Source organism: Phyllostomus hastatus, unplaced genomic scaffold (assembly GCF_019186645.2).
Source record: "Phyllostomus hastatus isolate PE091 unplaced genomic scaffold, TTU_PhHast_1.1 phas_contig_80, whole genome shotgun sequence".
NCBI lineage: Eukaryota > Metazoa > Chordata > Mammalia > Chiroptera > Phyllostomidae > Phyllostomus > Phyllostomus hastatus.
Window position 1 is genome coordinate 5,298,285 of NW_025333960.1, and position 20,669 is coordinate 5,318,953.

At 37.1% G+C, this 20,669-nt stretch overlaps 1 protein-coding gene across 14 annotated transcripts in view; it reads right to left on the minus strand.

Annotated features, from left to right (window-relative positions):
* CEP192 (centrosomal protein 192) overlaps window positions 1-20,669 on the minus strand; it is a 137,743-nt gene that overhangs the window by 45,091 nt on the left and 71,983 nt on the right. For all 14 annotated transcript variants that reach the window (XM_045849775.1, XM_045849774.1, XM_045849773.1 and 11 more), the window contains 4 exons: window positions 9,697-9,868; window positions 6,471-7,392; window positions 5,442-5,590; window positions 3,879-4,109 (listed from right to left, as the gene is read on the minus strand). In XM_045849775.1, coding sequence (XP_045705731.1) covers window positions 3,879-4,109; window positions 5,442-5,590; window positions 6,471-7,392; window positions 9,697-9,868 — 1,474 coding nt within the window. The remainder of the gene's footprint in view (window positions 1-3,878; window positions 4,110-5,441; window positions 5,591-6,470; window positions 7,393-9,696; window positions 9,869-20,669) is intronic.

Here is a 20,669-nt window from a genome sequence, read left to right on the forward strand (position 1 = left end):
ACAAGAAAGTGAAACCCTATGCCTATGCCATGCCACTTATGGAAACACCAAGGTGAAAATCACCAAAACCTTTAGTGTCCCCAGCATGTATGCAACATGCTCTCCAGTGACACTTTGAAAAACTAGGACACATGGGATTTCTATAGCAAAAAGCAGGCACTATGAATGTGAGCTCTTATTTAAAAATTTAAAATTCTTCAATTAAAATTTAATTTTTAAATTAAATTTTAAATTAATTAAAATTTTTTTCAATTAAAAAATTAGAAACCACCTGAAGAAAATAATCAGGTGGACCAAGCAAAACTAATTATCAGAAGAATTAGCACCCAAAAGGATAGAAATAATCTTAAATAAATGATAAAATAAGTACCTTTTAAATACAGGTAAGAGAATACATAAAAAGGGGGAAAACAAAAGATGTAATAGTGAGCAAAAAAAAAGTATAAATAGTTTGATCTGAACATATTTTTTGCCAATCTGACAACAATGAAAAATAGGTACAGTTTTAATTCATTCACACCAGATAGCTATTGTTGTGTTGGCTATTGTCATTTTTTTATTTAACGACCTAAAGGACAAGAAAGAGGTCAATGTCCCTTAGTCAGGCATTGCATGTTTTAAAATCTTGGGGCACACCAGGCGAAAATTGTTGACTTAGTATGTCAAATGCTGAAAAGTGCTAAATAGAAAGTAAAGGCAAGTAGGAGAGTGGGGATGATGGGACAGGTGAGGGTTGTCTTTCTATAAATAGTACTCAGGTGAGATCTAAGCAGAGACCTAGAGAAAGTGACAGAGTAAGGCATGCGATGATCTGTGGGAGAACTATTCTACTCAGAAAACAATTATATTTAAACTTAACAAAGAGTGTCAATACTAATGGCTTATTCATCATTAGAGATACTTTCTGAGCTATCTTCATGTGTCTAAAAAGCTTAGTCTGTAAGTGCATCCAAACTGACAGCACCACACTTTTTAAATCTGTATGCAATGATGTCACTGAATGTTATTCCAAGCTGGAACACTCATTCATAAAAGAACATTTGCTTTTACTTATCCCATAAAGGTATCCTCACCTAACTACTTATGGGATTGTTTCTTAAAGTGATGATATTTAAAAGACTAATCTAGAACATCTAGCATTTTAAAACCACCAGGAATAATCAGGGTCTGCTTAAATTTGTTAAGTCTCCTTTTAAAAAAAGAAACCAATTACATAAGTGACTTCTCAGAATACCCCAAATAAACACCCACTCAAGAAAAGCAGGCTAACACATTACTCTCAAGGAGTGAATTTTAAGCAACTCCTCCTTTTAAAGCATATTTTTTTAGACAAAGAAAAACATACTTTGTTTTGTATTTGGAATATGGGGTCTGAGCTGACTGTGTTATATTTCAAATTTCAGTCCAACAAAAACAAAACAAAATATAGAGTTGAAAAGAGCCAAAGAATATGATAAAATAATCACAGGGTATAATTATTAGCAAAGATTTACACTCCAGAATATCAGAGACATCTACAAAAATTGGTAAAGGCACTCAAAATAACAGAAAAATGGGCAAGAAATATGAATAGGCCATTCAGAGCAGAGGAAAGCAGAATGGCTAATAAACAAAAAGATACTCAACATCATTAATAATCCGAGTATGCAAATTAAAACAATATTTCACACTCAAGAAGAAAACAAACTTTAAAATTAACAATAATAAATGTTAGCAATAATAGGAACTCTCATACATTTTTTCTTGGAACATAAATGAGCAACTTGGCAATATCTAACCAAAACAAAAGCACATATACCATAAAATATGATGTTTGCTGTAGGTACCTGGGGATTCTTTATCAAGTTAAGAAAGTAATCTAACAGGTTTTTTTAGATGTGGCCTCTGTATAAAATTACTGCACTCTCTCTCATCGGGAATACATTCCCTAGTCAAATCCTGCTGGTCTTGAGGGCCCAATTACTCCTCTAAGTTCTATGTCTCCACAAAGGCTTTAACTGGCCTGGCTAACACTGAACCATCCCTTACATCTGTATGTTGAACTCAAAGCCCAACCACACCTCAGACCAATGAAATAATAATCTCTGGGGGGTAGACAGACACAGATATCAGTCGATTTTGAAGGTCATCAGAAGATTCCAATGAACAGACAGGCTTGGGAATCACTGCCTTTTTGCTACTAAATATTGCTTATATAAGCCACTTAAAATATGACAACTTCAAATAACCCTTAAATGTGATTTCATGTCTACTACAAAAATGTAAGTTATTTCAGAAGTCTAGTATATTAGAATGTATTGAAATGAAGAAAATTCATGACACAGGTTCTCAAATGGGGGTAATCTGGTAATATCTGGAGACATTTTTGCTTGTTTCAACTGAAGAAAAGGGGGCACAAGTGACACCTAATAAGAAGGGACCAAAGATGCTGCTAAAAATCCTATAATGCACAAGATAGCCCCCACTCCCAACAAAAATTATCCAGCCCAAAAGGTCAACAGTGCCAAAACTGAAAAACCCAGCCCTAGATAACGGCAAGCATTGCAGCGCTGATTGAAAAGTATATAAAATAACACTTATGAAAAAAAAAAAGACTAAGTGTCTGCCCTGGCTAGTGTAGCCCAGTGGACTGAACGTGGGCTGCGAACCAAAGTGTCGCAGGTTCGATTCCCAGTCAAGCCACATACTTGGGTTGCAGGCCATGACCCCCAGCAATCGTACATTGATGTTTCTCTCTCTCGCTCTATCGCCCTCCCTTCCCTCTCTAAAAATAAATAAATAAAATCTTTTTAAAAAGTTAAAAAAAAAAGACTAAGTTTCTAATATGAGAACTACTTCTACAAACTCTATCTACTTCCTCCTCTAAGCCCGAGAAAATAAAGAAATTCTGAAGCTAAGTTTCTAAGCATTCCCCCTGGGACAAGGCATATATGCACTGTGAAAAAAAACCTTGAATGACTCTCATCAGTTTCCTTGGGGACTTACCCTGCCCCTAACTCCCCCATACTCTACCTCTAAACAGAATCACAATTATAGCTTATGAAACAAGTGAACTTTAGTAGGAACTCAGTGACACCTGTAAAGTATGGTTAAACAAACAGGTTCAGTTCACATATTAGGAATCAACTAATTTTTAATTATCATGAACAGCAGTTCTTATTTTCCTTTGTTTTGTACCCTCCCTATCTCTCCTTCCCACATTCCTTAATCTTGTTCAATATATTTTTATTTCATTCACAATCAATTAAGACCAAGACACTTCTTGTATAGCTATTTGTGAACTAAGTCATCTGGTAAGACATAAAAATTACTGATACTTAGCCATGGCTCCATCCCCTAATTCTGATTTAGTTGGTCTCAGTAGGACTCAGGCATTGGATGCATTTAAAACCCCAAAGGTATTCCAATGTGTAGCTAAGACTGAGAGCTACTGTCCTAAAAAGGCATATAACCCAGTAACTGCTTTATTATCTTAACTGGGCTAGACCTTATTTCTTTCAAGTCCAGAAAATAGATGACTATAGAAAAGAAACTTTTTCAGCTAGCAAATAATATTCAGGTACAGAAAAGGAAGAGGAATATGAACAGGGCACTTTCCTAAGTGAATATCAAATTATAAAATGAAAATCACTTGGAAAATAAGGTTTAATGCTATACCTTGCTTTATAAACATCTGAGTAAGTGTATCTGCGTTTCTGTAAAACAACAAATAATTTTAAATTTTGGAATAAGAAGATATTAAGAACCAACGGTCAGCAGGAAATGAACTTTGTGGCACATCTACATACAAATCATTTTTTCCCCAAATATTACTTTTCTGGGTAAATGGCCTTCATTAAAACGACAGGTATGACAAAGACCCACTTACAAATAATTACCTCAATCACAGGGGTCTCAGCAATAGCAGTGAGAATGACTCTGCTTGCCAAGGCTTCTGCTTGGACTGCTGTCTCAGCATCTGCTGTAAATGGCCACGAAGCAACACTGAAAATACATCTGAAAATCCCAGGATCGGATGGTATGAAAAGTACTTTTATCTCTTCTGTGGCATGAGGTCTTATGATGACTTTATTCTTGAAAACTAAACAAGGGTATGCTAAAAGATCCACCTTAAAAAACAAAAAGAGCCACATGACTTGTTAAAAAAAAAGGGGCTACACATTGAAAATCAAGAAGTAGAATCAACTACTTTAAGATCCCTTTTCTCAGTCACTTGAACTACCGAATCCGCGTATTATCTTTAAAAATCCAAGTCTTATAACTCATCAAACTTATGAAGACAGGTCCAATTTATGGCTCCTAGTCTTATTTTAAAGCAAACACACTTATCGATACTCACACTCTCCTTGAAAAGGACACTGAAAATGGCAGTACTTCACAGCCCTATACATGGCCCCAGGGCCTAGGATTTGGTATAATGCAGGAGGGTTAGACCAATCTCTAATATTCATTGTCAGGCCTTCAAGTCTATGATTGTGATTAGCTCCAAACCCTCCCTTCTCACTGTAAATAGGGATCTTCTTTTCTACTCCCACTTCCAGAGACAACAATACTTCCTGAGAAATCTCACCTTCCACCCTCAATCCTTTTCTTCAACCACCTGCTTTTTATCTAACCTCAGGATCTGAAAGCAGAGGGGGGAAGTTAGGGAAAAAAGGAGAGGTTGGGTAGAAATGGTCTTATTTTACCAGGTAAATAAAGGCTATTACTAGATGTAAAAGAGGAAAGTAGTAGACCCATCCACCAATGTTAGTTTGTAAGCAGCAGTTGCAAAACTAGGATGCTCCAGCACAGGAGCTGCTTTCTATATTTCCCACCCTCCCTACTAACTGACAGTCAAATGGTCATTGCAATCATAAAAGGAGATTTAGATTTTGGAACGGCAGCAGCCATTATTGGTCATATGAGACCCTCACTATAAGAGTTAATGTTAAAACTGTATTTCCAGGTACTTCAAAAGATCATGTAAGAATTAGTCAAAGATCATGTAAGATTAAATTAGTAATCAGGTAAATCAGTCAAAAAGACTGCTTACTAAATTAAGGTGTAGGCCCTAAGAGTAACTGGTTTCTTTGTTTTTTTGATAAATGATAATAACTTATATTCAATCACATTTAACAAAACCAGAAACTCAAGAGCTTTCAGTGGTTTAAATAGCACTAAAAGAACATTAACATGGTTTTATAAATAAATAACAATGAAGTATAATGAGTAATAAATAAGAAGTGATAGAAAATGAAAACCATATTCAGATTTCACTTCTTGTACTAGAAATACTATGACAAAAAGGGACCAAGAAAGATACCACTGCAATGATTCTGTGCAAGGTATAAGGGAAGAAACATACTCCCAAAATAAAAGTAAGTACTAAACAAAGGAGAAATCCAGCATTACTCATAACGCAATTACTAAGTCAAACAGAAAGTTCATAAAACACTTACCTTTTCACCATTAACACTGACACTGAGAACCCCTATGCTGACCTGCAGCCAATGGGCAGTTGGGTTGAGCACACTGAGGTGTGTTTGTGAAGCAATGCCAACACAACAAGCGTGAGGAAACTTCAACTCCTCAGGTACCCTTACATGCCCTGGGTATAAAGATGAAGCATAGTCAAAATGCAAGAAATCGTGTATTAAATGCACAATTAAGTGAAAATTTTTATAGAAGACTACTTGTTTATAGCCAGACCTACGGTATAAAGTGCCCCAGATCTTTAGTCACCCTTCATATTACATAAGCCTCAGCATAGGCTGGCCAACAATTTTTTCCTGCTGAATCCAGCTAAGAAATAAGAACAATTAAAGCTAGTGAACTTTTAGATGTTATTACATATTACTAATCTCTTCCTTTTTTCTCCCACAAATATAAACAACTGCCTAACCTAATAAGAAATGACAGAGGCTCTAACTTGGATTTTTAATACAACCAGTCTTTTTACCATCCTTACAAAGTATCTCTGGAATTTCCTTGAAGACAGTACACCAGTGGCTGGGGACCAGAAAAAGCACAGCACTCAGCTCTGCATAGCAGAGGGTATCCATCAACAAGAGAATCAGAGCTACTACAGACAAGAGTGGAAAGGTGCTCTCTATCACTACCACAACAGTAACCTACCAAGACTTAAAAGCTAGGAGACTCACTCCCCTTCAGGGAAGTGACCGTAAGCTGCATGTTTCCTAGATGAAAGAATAACAGAACACAAGTGCAGACCATAAAAGAAATAGGAAGACAAAGGTATTAGGAGTTTCATCTGCATAAGTTTTCATTATTTTTTAAGGCCACTTCAGGAACCCTTGCCCAGAAATATGTATAGTCGGTGTTCCAAATTCAGGACAAAGGAAGAAAACCTATGAGAAATTCAGGCCCTCAGTATCTCCTTGAAACCAAACTAGTTTTATGGTCTCATTTGAGAAAATTCCATTTTAAATAGCAAGCAACAATGGGCAGTAACAGAAAAAGCAGCTCACCTAATCCTGACATCATTCCTGAATCCCATGGTTCAATTCCACAATTTGCACCAAAAGACTGCACTGGAAAAGATTCTGCTGTAGTTAGAAGATTCTGATGTACGGTATTAGAAGGTGGGTTACAAAGGGAAGAGGTACTCATCAATCCAGAGCCAGTATTTTGTCCTAGACAAATGTCTACAGCCACAGAGTTCTGAACATGCTCTCCTGTGACAGCAGGATAAGAACATTTTCCTGAGAACCCACAGACTGTGGTGCTGCTGGCACAGCACTGAGGCAAAGCAACATTTCCAGCTGCAGGTAGTGTTCCCAAATACTGCTGGGCAAAGGGAGCTGTGGTAAAAGAATGTTGAGTCAAGAGTGTAGGAACTGAAGTGGGCATGTTCTGCATCTCAGGAGCAGAGCCATAAACCACAGAGCTGGGAATAGGGGCACACTGGTTTCCAGAGGTCATCTGATGAGCCACCTGGCCACTCAAAGCACTGTTGGTAGTTGACCTGTCTTCGGACGTTACTCTCTCACTTTCGTTCACGGATGCCTGGAGTGGCACAGGGAAGCATGGCATTGCTGACACAACCGAGTGCCTGAGACCTGACTTGGTCAGATGACCCAGGCCAATCTGGTCCAATTCACTGGAGTTTGTAGTCAAACTTGCTGCAGTAGTTTCCAACAGATGTCCACTTTTGGAGGAAAGATCTTTATTAAATCTAAAGTCAGGTTTTATGTCTTCAGGTTTGCTACTGAGAGGAGTAGTTTCAGTCACTTTTTCTGTATCTGAATTTTTCTGGATAACATAGGATAATGCTCCTTTTCCTTTACTTTGAAATGGACCTTTTTCTCTCAACTTTTCCACAGCCTGTTCCTCTGATGGAATTGGACTGGCTTGAACAATTGTTGTGCTCAACTCACTGGTGATATCACTCTGAGTGTGACAGAAAATGTTTATAGAAATGATCCATAGATTATTACAAATTCAAACCATGCTGATAAACTCTCAAATAATATAATAAAGAGATCTAAACAACATTAACTCTGAAAAAAAGTTCGCTTATACACAAAAAGTTTTGCAGCTGTGAAATGCAGGATTAAAAGTTAGAAAACATTTGCACTCACTGCTTTATGCAAATAATTAAGGAGCCTAAAGAGGAAATATACACCAATTATATTTCTGAAAAAATTTACAAGGACAAGAGACAAGTAACTTTGTACAAATTTAAGGATTTTTTCCTCTAAACTACAATAGAAATCTAAGTAAATTAATGACAAATGAATGAGAGTCAGGGTGAGCAAGCTTTCAAATGACCATCAACACTGAGTTTAGGAATCAACACAAATCCAGCCCAAAGGCTCTCCCACCCCCATTACCATATTTTTGGACTATAAGACGCACCCCCCAAATTTGGGAGGAAGGGGGGAGCAGCAGTGAAGCAGGGTCACAAGAGGCGGGAGCAGGGTTGCCAATGCATTTTCCTCCCAAATTGGGGCAGAGGGTGGGGGGCCACCCCGGGGTGCATCTTATAGTCCGAAAAAAAAATACGGTATTTGTCTAAACCACTATTGTGTTTGAAAACGCTAATTTTTATGAGTACCAAAATCTTTTCCAACATCTAAACTTATATGGTTCCGTTTTCTTAAGTAATGAAGTTATAGCCCTAATCAGTGGTTATGTACTCATTTCTTTATAATGTTTCACCTTAGCGATGACATCCTCAACTGTTATATAGAAGATGTACTTAACTCTCACTGATTATTTTTGGTATTTGGTTTGAAAATTTCTTCTGGACCAAAGTGTCAGAAACAAAGACAGTAAGAAACAAATTATTTACCAGTCATCCATCCATGCATCAATCAGTAAAAATAAATAACAACCACTAGTCAAGTAGCTCAGTTGATTACAGCACTGTCCTACTATACCCAGGTTGGGACTTTGGGGCTTTAATCCCCTACCAGGGTACATACAAGAATCAACCAATTAATGCAATAAACCAGTGGATCAACAAATTGATATTTTTCTCTCTCTCATTCTCTCCCACTCTCCCAAATCAAAATATAAAAATTAAAAGAAATAAATAAATAACAAGAGCCAGTATGTATCCAGTGGTAAATTCTTGGTGCCAAGCCCCGTCCTCACATCACTGTCCCTCCTTATAGACAAAGAAACAGGATTAGGGAGATTGTATCAGTCTGAAAGTAGCAGAATAGAGGCCATCTGACTCCACATTTCAGCTCTTAACCACTATGCTAAAAACATAAAGACCCAACATCTAAAAGCATCATCTAAGAGACAGCTTTCAATGAAATGGGTATACTGGTTTGTCCAGCATGATGTCATGTTTAGTGGATATATTTATCAATAGCTTTATGGAAGAGGCCTGTTATTACCTACTCACAACAGTGATATTCAGCTTATTTATAATATTGTCACATTCACAACACACACACACAGATAATATTCTGTCACCTAAATCTCTCAGATCTGCTCTTCTCCCACACTCACTGCCACTACCTTTGTCCAAGCCTGCACTGACTCTCACCTAGCTGACCACAGCAGCCTTATGTCAGTCTTCCTTCTCACTTTGCCCCTCTCAATGCCTCTTCCACACTGCTACTGCAATGCGTTTTGAAAACGTCAACACAGATCACATCAGTATTGGGCTTAAGAACCTTCAAATTCACAAGTTTTACATCTAAGACCCTTCTTGGTTGGTCTCTCATCTTTTCCCCCAAGTATATGATTCACTGCAGCCATTCCAAACTTCTTGGAGTCCCTCAAATGCAGTCTCTATTCACAATTCCATGCCTTCCCAAATTTTTTGTTTCCCTCTTCCCTAATTCCAAGCAGTCCTGAAAAATATGGCCTTAATACATTACTATCCCTCCCATCGACACCCTAGTTTAGTTACCTCCTTCTGAATACCCACAGCATAGATCTATCATGGTGCATTTCATTACAAAGTGTGTCTCGCATATGTTCTCCACCAGACTGAGAGCTTTCTGAGGGCAGATACTAAAATATTTGTACCTCTTGTGCCTATATAACATGAGTAGCTGTTTGATTCTCCTTTCTCTCTCCCTTATTCCCTCTTTCCCTTTCTATGCCCAATTCCATTTTAAAGATAAAATGGCAAAAAGACAGTATACAGACTGGAACTTCAGTCTGAGCCCTACATCAGTAACACTTTATAATCAGAAGCTTTACTAAAGAAATAATAAAAGTGTTGCCCACCTTGCAGTCTTCAAGGACATGATCTGAGGCTGTGGTGGGGCAGGTGCTCTCTTGTTCAGACATGTAAGTCAGCCTGCTCACACTAGCCTGTGGACACATCAACTGAGACAACTCATTCTTGCAGGGGGACTTCTGATGATGAACTGCTGAGTCAAAAAATTCTAAAGCATACCTGAAAGAAAGAACACTTCGTGACTGGAGATGTCCATTCTGTTATTTAACATCATCTACACTAGCAAAAGCCAATCCTACTTTGCCTACAATTGTGTTAATTTACAGACTTGGCTCCAGCTGTAATACACTATAACAACTCAATCACAGATTCATTTCTTTTAACCTTAGTTATCTAAAATTATAAATTATATTTCTATTAAATGAAGTATCTGGTAAGTTACTGTGAAAGAAAAATGTTCTCTCCCTCTCTTTCTCCTTCTCTTCCCCTCTCTCTAAAACTAAAGAAAATCTTTCGGGAAAAAATGTGGCATTTTCATTAATAAATTCCATATACAGACACATAACAATGTTAGCTATTCATTCAAGAAAAATTTTTATTGAATACCTAATATAGAGCAATGAACAGAACATTAAAAAACTTGTGTCCTCAAAGAGTAAAGATTAAAAAAAAAACATGTAGATAATGTGCTGCTGATAGGAATATAAAGTGATACAACTTTTGGCTGAGCAATTCAGTAATACATATCAGAGTCACCTTGACTCAGCTACTCTATACCAGGGGTATAGAATGCCATGGGTATTCTCACTCATTGGGTGAGTCAAACTCATTTCCATGGGGGGGCCACATCAGCCTCGCAGCTACCTTCAAAGGGCTGAATATCATTTTAGGACTGTGTAAATGTAACTACTCCTTAACAGTTAAGCAAGAACCCCATGCTACTGTTGGATAGAAACAAGGTGCTGGGCCAGATAAAACAAGGTGGAGGGCTGGATTTGTCCCGTGGACCTTGTGTTTGCCACCCATGTTCTATACCTACAAATTTATCCTAAGAAAAACTTAACACTGCCCTGGCTGCTGTGGCTCAATGGATTGAACACCCAGTATGCAAACTGAAGGGTCGCCAGTTCGATTACCAGTCAGGGCACATGCCTGGGTTGCAGGCCAGGTCTCCAGTGGGGGCCATGTGAGAGGCAACCACACATTGATGTTTCTCTCCCTCTCTTTCTCCCTCCCTTCCCCTCTCTAAAAATAAATAAATACAATCTTTAAAAAAAATTACATGCAATAAACAGTAAGATCCTACCTCTGTTTAGTACACACACCCTATGTCATTAGTCAATACCCATTACAAGGCCAACCCAGTCTGATTCAAAGAGAGGGGAAACAGGTTGCACTTCTTGAACAGATGAGGCAAAGTCACACTAAATAAGAAATATTGTCCCAGCAGCCATCTTTGGAAACATTTGCTGCACCCACTGAATACTCTGCCACTTACCAGTAGTTTTAATCTAGCCCTTTATTTGACTGAAATTCATCCCATCATTTTCTTGCACAAAGTTCAAACTACTCAGCTGAGAAGTGGATACAGAGAGAAAATCCTGTTTTTGTTTTGTTTTGTTTTATTTTTAAGTGCATCAGTCTCTGCATGTCATTCTGAGAGAGTGACATTATGAGCAGGCTTTTTAAAAAATTTTTAGATTTTTATTATTTATTTTTAGAGAGGGAATGGAGGGAGAGAGAAAGAGAGAGAAACATCAATGTGCGGTTGCTGGGGGCTGTGGCCTGCAACCCAGGCATGTGCCCTAACTGGAAATGGAACCTGCAATTCTTTAGTTCACAGCCTGTGCTCAATCTACTGAGCTACGCCAGCCAGGGCGAGAAAATCCTGTTTTGAATTTCAGATTTATAAAAAGCCTCAAATCAAGACAGCATTGACAAACTACTAGTTAGTGAATTTCTAACAAAGAGACAAAATATTAACCAAACTGTTTGAGGCCTATTTTAGACACTTCATAACATAGGGTTTTTTTGTGTGCTTGTTTTCAAAGTTTTAATTTTATTGTCTTTACTTCCCCTTACGCACCTTACATACAAGGATGACATGGGGTTCTTATATGTACATGCACATACATATGCATACATATTCACACAGAACCATGTTATGGCATGAAAGAGGTTCTAGGTTACTGGTGATGGGGATTACTAGTTTGGCTCCTTTGGTTGAAAGGAACAAATGCATTTGGATTCTATTACCTCAAATAGTAAAAAGTAGACTGTAAGAACACATGGAAATAAAAGAGAAATTTAAGTTGAGAGTCAGACTTTGAAGGAATCCAAAAATAGTCAAGGTACCAGCCAGAGAGACTCAAAATCAGTCTGAAATTAGCAGCTCTACATCAGCTCTACGAACCTGTTAGAAACTAGCTAGATTCTAGAAGACCAGCTAGCAAGAATGCTAATGAGCAGCAAAACTTAACAAATAAAGTATAGTCACTAAAAAAATGTTGCCAGTGAATGGATGAAAATTCTGACCAAAGTTTCACCATGAATATAAAAAAACTTAAAGGAATATGAGCTGGTAGAAACCAGGAAAAAAAAAATAGAATAAAAATATCAAATCCATTTTACCACAAAAAGTACAAGGTTTTCAATAAAATAAATACAAAATTAAGGCCTACATTGGCAGCAATGAAAGCATACTTGGTGCTGCAGAAAATTAGTGATACAGAAGATAAACACCTGAACAGCTGTCCCATGATACAGAGTGAATACATCAAGAAACTAGGGAAAAGAAAATACTCAATAGATGACCAGAGATGGGAGTCATCAAGTAATAGGCAACTAGTGTACCCTAAAGGAGGAGGGAATAAATGGAAATAATCAAAGGTAATAGAAAATAAAGCTTTCCTCAGTTGAAGAAAGAGCTGTGTATACAGAGCTAATCATAATCCAAGAAAATCAACTAAAAGAGATGAACACATTTAATTAAAGTTGATGAGGGAAGAAGGTGGGGGGAGGCATTAAAAGGAACATAAAAATGAAGCTGGAAATTAGGTTTAAGACAAAAATACATACTGTGCACCGAGAGAATGGATAAAAAGAATGTGGCATAGTCATGCAATGAAGTGCTACACAGCAATAAACGTGATAAACTACTGTTACATGCCACAATAGGACAATCTAAGAAACAAAGTAGAAGAAGCTGGACACACAAAAAAGGCACTGCATAACAATATTTCAGTCCACCACACACTGCATATATGACAGTAGTGCTTCCATGATAAAAGAGCTGAAAAATTCCTATAACCTAGTGATATCATAGCTCAACACACTATTCACGTGTTTGTGGTGATGCTGGTATAAACAAACCTACTGTGCTGCCAATAATATTAAGTATAGTACATATAATTATGTACAGTACCTAATATTTGATACTGATTATGTTACTGGTTTATATATTTTTTAATTGTTATTTTACAGTGTACTCTTTCTACTTATAAGTTTGCTGTATAATAGTATGACACACTACACAGGCAGCAGTCTCATATATCTTGTGTTTACCATATCTCTTAATTGCATCATTTTCCCTTGTGCTTCATTTAATCTCTTGTTACTTTATACAGTAACAGGATGTACAGGGGCTATAGCCTATAAAAACAGTGTAGGTATATAGTAGGCTATACCATCTAAGTTTGTATAAGTGCTCTCTATCCTGTATGTCCAACAACAAAATCATCTAATGGTGCATTTCTCAAAATGTATGAGGTCTGTCCAGAAGGTATCCAACCATGTAATATGAAAAATAGATACATTTATTGAAGAAGGTACAAGACACAAGAAACACTGTACATAAGACAATGACGACACAGTCCCTTTCAGTGTAGCAAAGTAGGCACCTTGGGACCTCACACATTTATCCCAATTGCCATCAGCTACTCCATCATATTTTCCTGAATCTCTTCAACAGTCTGAAATCTCTTCCCTTTCAAAGGCGATTTTAGCTTTGGAAAGCCAAAAGTTGCAGGGCACCACATTTGGGCTATATGTTTGTGTGTTAGGGGGGTGGCGCGCAGCAAGTCACCTGGGTGATTTGTATTTCACGAAAAAAAACTTCACAATACGTGATGCATGAGCGGGTATATTGTTGATGAAGCTGCCAATCCCCAGTTGGCCATAGCTGTGGCCTCCTGAATCATGCAAACAGTTTCCATGGAGGAATGTTCAAGCTTCATGCAAAATTTGATGCAGATTCATTGTTCTACTCACTCAGTCATTTTGAATGGGACAACCACACAGTACACAAGCTCACTCAACAGCATCTACCACCCCCACTGACTAGTAAAGTTGTCATTTTTCACATATATGTATTCCAGTCCACTCTCCTTGGCTGCCAGGTTAGAGTGATGTGATGCAAATCTTTCTCTCATTGTTATATTAACAATGGCTAGACTTTTTCTGGACAGACCTCATATTTCCACTGTTAAGCAGCACTTGTGGACTGTATATGGTTCCATTCAGATACAATCAAAGAACAGATAAAACTAAACTATGGTGATATAAATCAGAAAGTGGGTACCAGGGTAGGAGTGGAGTAAGGAGGAGAACTGACTGGAAAAAGGCAAGAAGTTATCAATAGGGTGATGTATATTATAGGGGTGGTACTTAAATCAGTATATTTAAGTGTCAAAAACTCACTGAATGAACCTCTAAGATCTGTGCATTTTAATGAATGCTAATTATACATCAATAAAAATACAATGTGAATGCATTCTGTGAAATACTGAAATTTTGTTAGCAGGGGAGACAAAGCTGACAGTAAGCTTGCTGGTAGGCTAAACTGTGCCCTTGAAAGAATTCACAAATTAATCTATATGCCAGATACTGGCCAAGGGATCTCAACTAGTATTAGTTTTGGTAACTACAGCAGCCAAAAAACAAACAAACAAAAAAAACATATGTTAGCAATTCAGCCATTAAACATCACTTCATCTTCTTCAACAATTTTAGTTCAGAGTATATTTACCCTCTTATAAATTAGCCTTTTGTCATAAATCCCTATTGTTTTGTTCCAGGCTGAGAGATGAGACTGCAGGTGCTTGGCCAGCTTACCTATATGGAGTAAGCTTACCAACTCCATGGCATTTTAGAAAGGTAAACATGACGTCCTCGTTCCAAATATCTGACCATACACCAAGTTCATGAAAGTTTAGTATATCCTAAGGTATGTTTCCTACACTTAATGAATAAATATATTTTCTTAGGAGTACAAGATTTTAAACAGGTGGGTTCAAGAGTGAGACCATCCAGCCCAGCAATTTTTCTCCAATCATATAATAAAGGGCAGTATAAAGAAAAACATCATCATAATAAAAGTCTTTATGTATATTACTTACAGTTTTTATTAAATGCTTTCACGCACAATTTAAAAATATCAAAACCAAAGAAAATAAGATAAAATCAGAATGTTTGTGAGAAAAAAAGACATTACAGAAAACACTGTAAGAAATCAAGATATCAAAAATATGAAATGCAGCACTGGCTGGTGTGGCTTAGTGGATTAAGCACGGGCCTGTGAACCAAAGGGTCACCAATTCAATTCCCAATCTAGGGCACATGTCTGGGTTGCAGGCCAGTTCTCCAGAGCGGGGCGTGTGAGAGGCAACCACACATTGATGTTTCTCTCCCTCTCTCCCTCCCTTCACCCCTCTCTAAAAATAAATAAAATATTTAAAAATATATGAAATGCAAATAAAATAAACAGAGATTAATAAAGAGCCAGATCACTGTAGTGATGGAAAAGTTCTGAAGGTAATAAAGTTCTGATTGTGAAGGTGGTTATACAAATTCACACCTATGATAAAAAGACACTGAATCCTACCCACACATTGTACCCGTGATAAGTTCCTAATTGTGATATTGTGCTGTAATGATGTACGATGTAAATACTGAGGGAAACTGAGTAAAGGGTACACAGGATCTCTCTACAATATCTTCGCAACTTCTATGAAACTATAATTACTATAAAATAAAAAGTTCTTAAAGGATCAAAAGGAAAATAAATGCAGAAGTCAAGGAAAATAGATCTATTACTAAAGTCCCCAGAGGCAGGAAGGAGATGGAGCAGGACTAATATTTTAACAAATAATTCAAATCAGCTTTTTTAAAAATAAAAAATAACACTTGGATCCACACAGCAAAAGCATATATTCTGTGGCTGGGCAAAGTAACTATGAAGAGTCAACATAGAGACATAGCCTAAAAAAATTACTAGACTTAAAAGATAAAGCATCTTTGAGATAGCATACAAAAAAGATCAAGGCAATTACAAGGCAAAAACATAGAGTAGCTTTCATATTTTCCTATTTTCCATAGCGACAGTAGAGCAATCTCTACAAGAAACTTAAGGAAAGGATGTATAAGCCAAAGATTTTACACATACCCATACCACCCTTCTATTACAAAAGCCACAGATAAACTTCTGGACATAAAAGAGCAAAGGAGCCCTGGCTAGTGTGGCTCAATTGACTGGAACGTCATTCCATAAACCAAAAGGTCATGGGTTTGATTTCCAGTCAGAGCACATGTCTAGGTTATGGGTTTGGGTTCCCATAAGGGTACATATGAGAGGCAACTGATGAATGTTTCTCTCTCACATTGATATTTCTTTCCCTCCCTTCTTATCACACTTAATCAATAAGCATGTCCTCAAATGAGGATAAAAAAAAAAACAAGTACAGGTAATACTGCCCCCTCAGACCCTCTCTGAGCAAACTTCCACAGGACATACATACTTCAGTCAATTAAGAGAAGAAACAACTGATGAATATATTTAACTCTAGAACAAAAACTAAACAAATGTAGGATACACTGATAAATCAAAAAAAGTAGAAATTATATAACTAAAACAAAAGTGGAAAAGGAGAAAACATGAAAATAAGTTCACTAATTCTCACTGGTAATAAATAGTGTTATGTGTTGAGTTGTGCTCTCTGCTTCCCTAAAAGATATGTTGGACCAATTAAAAAATGGGCAAAGGACCTAAACAGACACTTCAGAGAGGACATACTGATAGCCAATGGATATAGGAAAAGATGCTCACCATCACTAATCAGAAGAAAAATGCAAATTAAAACCACAATGAGATACCATCTCACATCTTTCAGAATGGCCAGTTTCCTTTTCACCCAATGATCCCACTTTTGAGAATATATCTGAAGGAACTCAAAACATTAATTTGAAAGAACACAAGCACCTCTGTGTTCACTGAAGCATTATTTACAATCACCAAGATATGGAAGCAGTCCAAGTGTCCATTAATAGATGAGTGGATGAAACAACTATGGGGCATTTACAAAATGGAATGCTATCAAACCATGAACAAGAAGAAAGTTTTACCCTTTGCAACAGTATGGGTAGACCTGGAGAAAATTATGCTAAGTGAAATAAGCCAGTCAAAGACAAATACTATAAGATTTTACTCATATGCAGAATCCAATGAACAAACTAAAAAACAGAGACAAACCCATAGATGGAGAGCAGATGACAGCTAGTGGCAACGGGGGTGGGTGGATGGAGTGGGTAGGAGGTGCAGGGATGGAGAAAAAAGGAAAGAGGACTCATGGACATGGACAACAGTGTCATGAATTGCAAGGGGAGGGGGAGGAGTATGAGTGGACTAAATGGTAAAGGAAAAAGTACAATAAAGATTCAATTAAAAATGAAAGATATGTTGGGGACTTACCATATTTTTGGACTGTTAAGACGCATTCCCCAATTTGGGAGGAAAATGGGGGTGCATCTTACAGTCCGAATGTAGCTTACCTGGCTCACTGTGTGTGGGGGCAGGGGGCAGCAGTGGAGTGGGGTCCCAGGTTATTAAATATTTTACCACATTTTTTTGCTTCAAAATTTTTCCCCCTATTTTCCTCCACTAAAACCTAGGTGCCTCTTTTGGCCCGGTGTGTTTTATAGTCCTAAAAATATGGTAATCCCCAGTGCCTCAGAATATGACATTATTTGGAAATGGGGTCATTGCAGACATACAGTCAAACCTAGGCTTCCCATCTTGAACAATTCAGTTCTAGACCAAGCTGTTCATTGAAAAAACGTACTGGGTCACTGAAGAAACCTTTGGTTTTCAACCTAACAACGCTTTAATGCTCATACAATGGAACTGCTGTTCTCAAACTTAATTTGTTCAATTTGCAATTAAAGAGGTAGAAAAAGAAAGAAGACAGGATATTCCCACTTCATTAATCAAGGAAATGCTTAAGAAATGGGGAGAAATGCAAAGTTTTATTGAGAAATATCACCTGACAAAGAAGTAGCAAACCACACAATAAACATATTCAATGACAATGCAGTGTTTCACTTCAGGCAAGTCTGAAAACACTGGCAAAAACATCATTGGATAGTTTTATAGTGAAATACAGGCTGAGTAAGCCCAGAACAGCTAGCTATCTGATGTCTTTTAAAAAACAGTACTCCCATTGCAAACAATAACATCCTTCCACCCCTCCTCTTCATATTCAGAAGTCAATAGCTCTCAACATAAAGGTAAGTTCTACAGTGTACAAAAATTTTCATTTTTTACTGTACATTTTATTTCCTTGTCAATAAATTTTCATTTATATTTCATGTCCTTCTTGTTTTTAAAGTGTTTATAGATTAAAGAGTACATTTGACACATACTGTATATAAGAAAGGTTAAACAGAATCATTTGGGGGTCTAGAATGGATTAATACAATTTACATTATTTCTAATAAAAATGATTTAATTTCTGAACAAATTGCTTCTCAAAAAGCCTTGTGGAACAAATTAAATTTGAGAACTGAGGTTCCACTGTAATTAGTAGGCTGGGCCATTAATCCAACATAAATGATGTCCTTAGAAGAAATTTGGACACTCAAAAGACAGGCATGTGAATACAGAGACAGAGAGGTTAGAGTGATGCATCTACAAGCCAATGAATGGTTCATGCTACCATAGCCTCAAAGAGGCAAGGAAGGATCCTTTCCTAAAGGCTTAAAAGAGAACATGACCCCAGACTCCTAGCCTACAGATTACAAAACAATAAATTTCTGCTGTTTTAAACCACCCAGTTGTGGTACTTTGTTATGGCAGTCATTGGGAAACTAATACAGCTGAGAATCAAAGAACATCATTTAAAAACTGGTAAAGCAAGTATCTGAAGTAGAAGCATATTTATTAACAGTACAAAGATAAATACTCAGATAATTTTATAGGCAAATATTAGTGGAGAGAGGAAGGAGAAAAATCAGTAGATGACATCAAAGTCAGATGCTCTTCAAATATGGTTGGGCTGGATGACTTCTAATACCCGCTAAACTATGAAATTAACTGTTAAATAAGAGGTAGTTGTGTATATGAAAAACTGTTTCAAAACGAGGCATTTAGAAGTTACTGATAGGAAAGAATTAAGCTCTCTAGGGATATTTAGTTCTAGCTTACCCATACCATTTCAGATGAACATGCAAAACTTCCAGGGCAATTTGGAAAACAACAGAAAACATCGAAATAAAATATAATTTCAATATGTTTTACAATATTAAACATTTTTGATAATTTCACTGTTCAGGTAAATTTTTCTATTTATTAAAATCTTTCAATATAGAAACATAAAAAACTCTTTATAAAGCCACAGAAAAAAATTCATAAATTAAATTTAAAGAAGTTTCCATGTAGTAAAAAAACAATTTAAAAAAGACTTCTAAAAACCAGGAACTATAATTCATATCCCAAATAAAGGACTACCTGTTATTCCTAATACACCAAGGGCTCCTAGAAATGGACACAAAAAAGGCTAACAGTCCATGAGAAAAATGGGCAACCAACATGATATTATTTGACAGACATGGAAATATAAAGGAAAAGATGTTCATCATCACACACAAAAAATATGAATTAAAGTTATACTGACATACTATTTTTTTCACCTGACAAGAACTTCAACAATCAAAAAATTTGATATTCTGTTGGTGAGGCTATGGAAAATACATCTCTACTATAATGTTGGTGGAAAAACAGAACCTCAATAAGGTGGTTTTACTAATTTAAATATGAATACAAATATATGTACCCTTTGACCCAACAATCTCATTTCCAGGAATTTATCCTATCAACATATTTTCATATGTCCAAAGTGAAAAGAATAGATAAGGCTGTAATAAATAATCCTGCATAGCAAAAATTAAGTATGTAAAGGACTATATAATGACCATAAAAAGGTAAGACAACAAGAATATATATTCATTCCTATTTTGACTTATGACCAAGATGGAACATAGGTAGATATGCTTTTATTCCTCACACAACCAAAAGGACAACAAATTTAAAAACAAAAACAACTTAGAACTGCCAGGAAACTCAATTCTATGTAAGTCCGACAACCAAGGAGTTAAACATTCATCCAGACTGGTAAGAGGGGTGGAGATGGGCGGCCAGGGCAGAGACAATCTGTGGCAAGGCAATAGACCGGGTAGGTATGCCAGCACCTTACAGATCAGGCAGTCTCATATCTGTGCATCATAAGCCAGGAGGAATAACTGGGGAGCAATACACACCTCACAACCCAGGTTTCCACCATAGGAAACTAAAACCTCAAAACCATAGGCAATAAAAACTTGTCGGGGTTGCAGCAGCTGGGGAAAGTCCCAGCCTCACAGAAGAATTCAATGGAGAAACCCACAGGGTTGGTCCTAGAACGAACACAAATCCCCACCCACGTGGGAATCAGTACCAGAAGGGACCAAATTGCTTATAGGTATCAGAGGAAATGAATGAAACCAGCCGAAAGCCAAGCAAGTGGCATTGCTCCCTCTCTGATTCCTCCCCAGCATTCAGCACCACAACCCAGCCACCCGGGTTATCTCGCCCTGACAAATACCTAAGGCTCAGCCCCTGACAATGTAACAGGTGCTCCCAGACAAAGAAATACATCCCAAATGTAAACAGATCAAAGGTCCAGAAATAACTAAGCGATGAAGAGATAGCCAA